Source organism: Corvus moneduloides, chromosome 9 (assembly GCF_009650955.1).
Source record: "Corvus moneduloides isolate bCorMon1 chromosome 9, bCorMon1.pri, whole genome shotgun sequence".
In the NCBI taxonomy this organism is placed as follows: domain Eukaryota; kingdom Metazoa; phylum Chordata; class Aves; order Passeriformes; family Corvidae; genus Corvus; species Corvus moneduloides.
Genome location: NC_045484.1, coordinates 5,426,639 through 5,433,845, shown reverse-complemented (window position 1 = coordinate 5,433,845; position 7,207 = coordinate 5,426,639). Strand labels below are relative to the sequence as shown.

Here is a 7,207-nt window from a genome sequence, read left to right as displayed (position 1 = left end):
GTAAACGCTGCGGAAAGCCCTGGATCCGCTCCCGCCTGCCCAGGGACACGCGGTTGTTTTTCCGGTCGGGAGCGTTGTTAAAAAGACCCAAAACCCACCCAAACCCTCCACTTTCTGCCCCCTTTTCCCTCTGCTTTCTGCACCCACCCACCCCCTCCAACCGACTACGGGGCGAAGCGGCGGTGTTCCCCCCTTTGTCGGGGGCGGCCGAGCCGCGATGCCGCCGTAGCAGGAGGATGACGAGGAGGACGAGGAGGGAGGCGGCGTGGTGGCCCTGTCCCCCCTCCCGGGTCCCCCCTGTCCCGCCCCGCTGCCCAATCCGTGCGGCGGGGCCGGCGCTGCTCCTCAATAAAGGCGCGGCGGGCGCGGCCCTGGGAGCCGACTGTGGGAGCCCGGCGCCTGCCTGCAGTCGCTGCCGAGCCCAGGTACCGGCCCGGGGGGGATACAGGAACGGGGGAGGGGTAACGCTGGCCGCCACCCGCCGCAGTCCCCCGGGGACGGCAGGGGAGGCAGCCCGGGGGCTTCCGGCGGCCAGACCTTGCAAGGGAAAATTCCTCCTTTAGGGGACGGGGAGAGTTGGGGGGCGGGGCGGAAGTAGAAGCTCGAGTTTTCTGTTGAAAACATTCCCTTTGCAGTTTTGTTTGGTTGTTTGGTTTTTTTTGGTTTTTTTTTTTTTTTACCCCCAGGAGGCTGTTCAGCTGCTCCTGGAGCGCAGGGACTCCCTCACTGCCAGAAGATGCACGCGTAGGGGATGTTTCTGGCAGGGCAGTGGGCGCGTTGGGAGCCGCAGCGGGGTGGGCTGAGGAGGGCTCATCCCGAGCCCCTCCGCAGGCGAACGGGATGTTGGAGCGACTTCCCAAGTCAGTCCGCATTTCCAAACTGTTGGCATTTCTAAGCTCCTTGGAAAACACGCATGGAGCCTGGCTGCTGTGGGTCAGACACGAATGGGCTGGCTGGCGCTGGGAGCCTGGCTCCCAGGGCTCTGGGGATGCTGCAGCCCCCACCGACTGGTTCCAGAGCCACTCCGGCCCATCCGGCCTCCCCATCGCTGCCTGGGGTACTCAGGGCTCGCATGTGCTGCCTGTTGCTTTTCCTGCTGCCCTGGGACCGGGCTTGGATAACCTCAGCCGGGCTGAGAAGGCAGCTGGGGCAGAAAAGCCCTCCTCGATGAAGCAGATTTATTAAGAAAGCCCCAGCTAAGCTTTCCTTACATTAGCCTTGCTCCGGAGCAGAATGTGGAGATGAAAAGTTCACATGGGGCTACGGACCCCTTTGGAAGTCTGTTGCACTGGTTTATTAGCAGGAGTTTGGGGATTAATGGGACTCTTTGAAGGGCTTCTGGAGTAGGGCTTTCCTGGCTGCTGGCATCTGCCTGAGCTGCTGTGTGTTGTCCCTGAGAAATGACATGGAACCACTGGAGATGCCAGCCAGCCCTGTGGCTGAGCTGTTTTGTGCTCCTCCCTGGACTGGGGGGCTGAAAAATGTGGGAGTGCAGGAAGGGCTCACAGCTGGGGCTGTTTCTGATTCCCCCCTGCAGGAACCCCCTTGTGAGGACTGCAGCCATGGCCACCTCAGCGAGCTCCCACCTGAGCAAAGCCATCAAGCACATGTACATGAAGCTGCCACAGGGGGAGAAGGTCCAGGCCATGTATATCTGGATCGATGGCACAGGAGAGCACCTCCGCTGCAAAACCCGCACACTGGACCATGAGCCCAAGAGCCTGGAAGGTGAGAGGGGAGGTGCAGGACTCGTAGTAGACTCACCAAGTGAAGGAAGGATGCCACTTCTCTCTTCCTATGGCAGAAGGATGGTTTTTAGGGAAGACATTCCTTCTCATGCCCTTTCAGTTATCTCTCCCCAGATACCACAGGGGAGCGTTCCCAGCTTTCCAGATGTGGAGTTTTGGGAAGGTGCCTGGGGTTGGGAGCCCATCCTTGGTGCTGTCCCTGCCGTGGAGGGGCTGTTGGCAGGGGTTGGGGGCTGTTGGCAGGGGCTCAGCTGCCCATTGACTCTCAAGTACTCGTTTTGGCCGGAAGTAGTTTGGCAGAAGAAAGTGCAGGGGAAAGAATGGAGCTATCCGGTGTAATTAAGAGCTTGTGTCCCTCAGAACAAACAGTCCCAGCTTACACAATAATAGCATTAGGATTTTCCCCAGGTTGCCATGGAGCTGGCTGGAGACAGTTATGAAATGAAAATACTGTGTGTGACTGAGCAGAATTATCTTTTTTCTTTCCTTTTTTTTTTTTTTTTTTCTTTTCCCCTCCCTCCTTTCCCCTTTTCCCTTTGAGGGAGTGGTTGGCACAGCTCTTTTGAAATCTTTGTGCTTCCCATCCTCCCTCTTTCCCCCTGGGATATTGAGGAGATAACATTGCCTGGGTGGAGTTCTGGGCTTTGACCTGAAGGGCAGTGCTCAGCATAGAGGGGTGGATGAGGGGCCATGCTGGCCACACTCCCTTTCCATATGAGATTCCACCTCTATATGATTTGCCTTCTCACCTTCTTCAGGCCATGTAGCATGAATGAGGGTATTCCATGGCTCTCCTCATTCCCATAGCTGGAAGATGGCTTGTGGTCTGCCTTTCCCCAGCTGAGGGAAATGGGTGCTTTGCTCATCCCTGTGGTTGTTGTGACATGGGAAATGTTCTCAGTGCTCCTCTGTTCACTCAGGCTTGGCCAGCAGCCCAGCAACTTGTTATTTCCCAGGGTGGCAGGGGAGTTTCACTCCTACACTTTTTTGCTTGCTTTGGGGTTTTTTTTGCTTCCCCCACTTGGAACAAAATCAGCTGAGCTGGGACTAAACCTATTGCAGGCCTATTCTCTATGAGCATCTTCACCTCTGTCTTACTGGAGGGTGGCAGGGAGCCCATCCTGGGGACTAGGGACCCTGGGTCACTGTGGCTGGTTCCTTTCTTTGCTCCAGATCTCCCTGAGTGGAATTTTGATGGCTCCAGCACCTACCAGTCCGAAGGCTCCAACAGTGACATGTACCTGCGACCTGCTGCCATGTTTCGGGACCCTTTCCGCAAGGACCCCAATAAACTTGTTCTCTGTGAGGTCTTCAAATACAACCGCCAGTCTGCAGGTGAATGAATGGATCTTCTCCCTTCTCCTGGTGAAGGTGGTGTTCCTGGGAAGGGGAATGGGAGACCTGCCCAAGTGCAGTCTGTGCTCTTAGCATGACACAGAAATAATCCCTGCTTTGAAAGTAAAGGGCAAACAAAGTAATGGACAAAGGGCTGAGCTTGGGATTCTTCAACACTGCTGGGACTCAAACTATAAAAAAGGTGGAAATGGAGAGTGCAGGTGCTCATGAGCCTTGTGTCGCTTTTCCATTCCAGAGTCAAATCTCCGGCACACCTGCCGGAGGATTATGGACATGGTGTCCAACCAGCACCCCTGGTTTGGGATGGAGCAGGAGTACACTCTCCTGGGGACAGATGGACATCCGTTTGGCTGGCCTTCCAATGGCTTCCCTGGACCCCAAGGTAATCTTTCGGGAGCCTGGACCAAGTCAGGAGTGTTTGAATTGAACTCTGTGTGGTACAGCTTCAGGTGAGCTGAGGGATCCAAGGTGTTCTTAGAACCGAAGGTGGACAGTAGAAAGCGGGATATTGGCAAAAACTAACCATGAGATTAAATTTGTTACAGAAAGGCTGAGGTGGGGATTGGCCGCATCCAAATTTGCTGTTTGGTTTGTTGGTCTGGAGGGGACTTAAACTCAGGGGAACTTGCTCTCCATCGGTGTTCTGCTCTGCTAGTTCTTCCATGAGAAACAGATCTTGGGATTTTTCCACACCCCCCAAGCCTTTGGAGAGTTCTCCCCTGTGCATGCTGAGTCTTCACTGAATGTCAGCGTTTTTCCCTGTGGAGACTGATGTTCCCCTGTGCTGTTGCAGGTCCATATTATTGCGGTGTAGGGGCAGACAAAGCCTATGGCAGAGACATTGTGGAGGCCCACTACCGAGCATGCCTTTATGCAGGCGTGAAAATTGGAGGAACCAACGCAGAAGTGATGCCAGCCCAGGTACATCATTCTAAGATGCCTCATGGAGTGAGAGAGTAGTATGGAAAAATCCCAGGCCGCAGGAGCTGTGTCTGCCTGCTCTGAGCTGTGTAGCTGTGCCGAGGATCAGGGGGTGGGAGGTGCCTGTCTCCACCCAACTGAGCCCCTGATGCCTCCTCCCTTGCAGTGGGAGTTCCAGGTGGGACCATGTGAAGGGATTGAGATGGGGGATCACCTCTGGATTGCGCGCTTCATCCTGCACCGGGTGTGCGAGGACTTTGGGGTCGTGGTGTCCTTTGATCCCAAGCCCATCCCTGGGAACTGGAATGGTGCTGGCTGCCACACCAACTTCAGCACCAAGAGCATGAGGGAAGAAGGAGGTCTCAAGTAAGTGTTTGAGTTGTTTACTGGGCAACAGGATTTTGCAATGCTTTGGATGACACAGGAGTTGTTGCTCTGGTGCTTGGCATGATATCTGAGTCTTTCTTCTGGATGGGGTTTTTTTGGTTGTTTCGTTTTTGTGTTGTTTTTTTTTTTAATATGTGTTTTTTATAGTGATACATTCTCATATTGATGCTTGGTGGGCAGTTTAGCCAGCAGTACAGCTCAACCACTGCTGGTGGAAGTACAGACAGCCAGGATGCGACTATCCGTAACAGTCTGTCTGGTTCCTGACCTGCCAGTACTGGGAACAAACAAACAAACTCAGCACAGGCCATTTTTTATTATTTCTTTATAGCCATGATGAAAGACCATTTGTTTCTGTCTAGGCAAGGCTGCCATGTTTTCTTAAAGATCAACATCCTAAAAATGCAAACCCTGAGTTCCTGTATGGGACTGGTGTGCTGAGTGCAGCCAGGGATCCTGTGTCACTGGAGCTATGTGGAGGGATGCATCCTGGCAGCTCTGTTTTCTTGCCTTAATCTTAGTGATGCCCTGAGATAATGGGACAGCCCATGACTCTGTGAGCTTCATTAGTAGAAACTCCAGTGTTGAGAGATCTCTGCTCTGAGAGCAGGTGAAAGTGGGAAGTTTAACTGGTGGTGTGTCACAGAGAGCACTCCCTAGGGAGCCTGTGGGATTTGGCCATGAGGATTCTTTTCCTGGGTCAGCAGTAGGAGTGGAGAGAAACCCTGTGTTGGGATGAACAGCCAAGTGGGTTGTGGGGCACAAGGCATCATCATGAAATGGCTTGGGGACAGCAATTAATCTCGTGTCACTTTGACACAACAGTCCAGAGGGGTTCAGCTCATCCTGTCCCTCACTTTGTCATCACCTGTCCCTCCCTCCACAGGCACATCGAGGAGGCCATTGAGAAGCTGAGCAAGCGCCACCAGTACCACATCCGTGCCTACGACCCCAAGGGGGGACTGGACAATGCCAGGCGCCTGACAGGCTTCCACGAGACGTCCAACATCAATGAGTTCTCCGCCGGCGTGGCCAACCGCGGTGCCAGCATCCGCATCCCACGCAATGTGGGCCATGAGAAGAAGGGCTACTTCGAGGACCGCCGGCCCTCTGCCAACTGTGACCCCTACGCTGTGACAGAGGCCCTGGTGCGCACGTGTCTCCTCAACGAAACTGGGGACGAGCCTTTTGAGTACAAGAACTAAGCAGACTGCGCCCCACAGACACCGCCTCCCCTCGCACTCCCCACGCCCCTAAACTTCCCTTCTAGATGTAATCCCAAGGGTACAAGATAACATGTTTTGTGTCTCAGTAACTCTTGTTGTCTTGAGGTGGGGAGGAGGGCAGGTTTAGTTTTATCGATGTCTGTTTGTCATTGACTCTTCAGAAGATGAGAGGAGGACAGGGTGTTAGAGAATTTTTAACCACTGTTTTATTTTTTTGTCTAATTCATGTGTACATCGGATGGGATCCAGTGGCTTCCAGGGACAGACTGCACATGCAGAAAGCCAGTAGGAGAGGAGAAGGCTTAAAACAGAATCAGATTTGAGGTGTCAGCCCCACTGCTGGCTCTCTGCAGACTCATGGCTCTCTAAGGTTGGTGCCTTTCTGTGGAGAAGGGAAGATGGGAGCTGTGCATATGCTCCTGCCTGTGTGGGGAGATGATGGGGAGATCATCACTCTTTGCCCACTCTGAGGTTTCTGGGAATCTTCTGGCATTAAGTTCAGCATAGGAGCATTGAGGAGAACTCTTGGTTCTGTCACTGGAAGTCAACCGATCTCTGGCTCATAACACAGAGTGAAGTAGTATTTTTCTATTTAAATATAAAAACAGGAAAAAAATTATATATGGAAGTGTTTTTTTCTTAAAGAGATGATGTTCCAATGCCTCATCCAGCCAGAGCAGGCAGAGTTCTTGCAGATGCTGTTGGAGGCCTCCAGGTGGGACTGAGGGTGAGCTTGGAGGGAGACTCAGATGAGATTTGTTCAAGCATGGAGTGGAGCTTGCAGGAAGGGGTTCCCAGAGTGAAAAGCCTGCAGAAGCATTTGTCACTGTAACTCGAGTGGCCGTGACACGTTCAGAGTGAGAGGAAGGTGTCCTGAACCAAGAGTTGACTGGTCAACAGCGTTCCAGATAGAGCTGTGGGTGTGTCACCTGTCCAGCAGGGCTAGCATGTCACTAAAGCAGGGCTTTTGATAAAGGCTAAAAAAAAGAAGAAGTTTTAATTTTTTTTTTCATAATGTTCTTAGTTTCTCCAACTGAATGGTTTTACAGAGACCGTTGATGCCACTGTTGTGGCCTGGTTCTCGCGGGCTGCCTGCCATCCAGCGAGGAGGGGGCTAGGAGAGGGGAAGGGAGAGGCCACCTGTCCCTCCCAGCCAGCCCTGGCACTCCCAGCTCCTGCTGGGGGGTTCAAATGTTCCGGGATTTTACGCTTGGGTATCTTAGATGGTGCCAGTTATATTCTGTTGCATTTGGACTTCTGCCGAATAGGTTTTCTTTTTTGTAATAAAAGAAAAAAAGAACAAAACCTTAAATCTGACTTCTGCAGCCTCTTTTTGTATGTGTGTTGCCTTCAGCATTTGAAAGGATTTTGGCTCTGATAGTGGGTAGATGTGGCTTTTCATTTGTGGGGTGTTTTGGGGGGGGCAGGGGTCTTTCAATCCATGTGTGCTCTCCAGAAAATGGGAATTTGTCAGCAGTGGTTGGTTCTCTGGTGAGTGATGGTCCAGCTGTGGCTTGAATGGGATTCTTCTGGGATAGGAAAGGGTCTGGGCTTGTGAGTGTCTATAGG

At 52.9% G+C, this 7,207-nt stretch overlaps 1 protein-coding gene across 1 annotated transcript; it reads left to right on the top strand.

Annotated features, from left to right (window-relative positions):
- The first annotated feature begins 322 nt into the window (after positions 1–322).
- GLUL (glutamate-ammonia ligase) lies at positions 323–6,950 on the top strand. The gene is made up of 7 exons (XM_032117619.1): positions 323–425; positions 1,538–1,728; positions 2,922–3,083; positions 3,340–3,486; positions 3,898–4,025; positions 4,192–4,391; positions 5,299–6,950. The coding sequence occupies exons 2-7, from the start codon at positions 1,563–1,565 to the stop codon at positions 5,615–5,617; spliced, it is 1,122 nt and encodes a 373-aa protein (XP_031973510.1). The 5' UTR covers positions 323–425; positions 1,538–1,562; the 3' UTR covers positions 5,618–6,950.
- Positions 6,951–7,207: the final 257 nt, after the last annotated feature.

What these genes read in the sequence shown, in the direction of transcription:
- GLUL (XM_032117619.1), top strand. Translation starts at nt 1,563, where the DNA reads ATGGCCACCTCAGCGAGCTCCCACCTGAGCAAAGCCATCAAGCACATG. An exon ending in CAGAAGTGATGCCAGCCCAG is followed by an intron (nt 4,026 to 4,191) that starts GTACATCATTCT and finishes CCTCCCTTGCAG; the next exon opens with TGGGAGTTCCAGGTGGGACC. An exon ending in AGGGAAGAAGGAGGTCTCAA is followed by an intron (nt 4,392 to 5,298) that starts GTAAGTGTTTGA and finishes CTCCCTCCACAG; the next exon opens with GCACATCGAGGAGGCCATTG.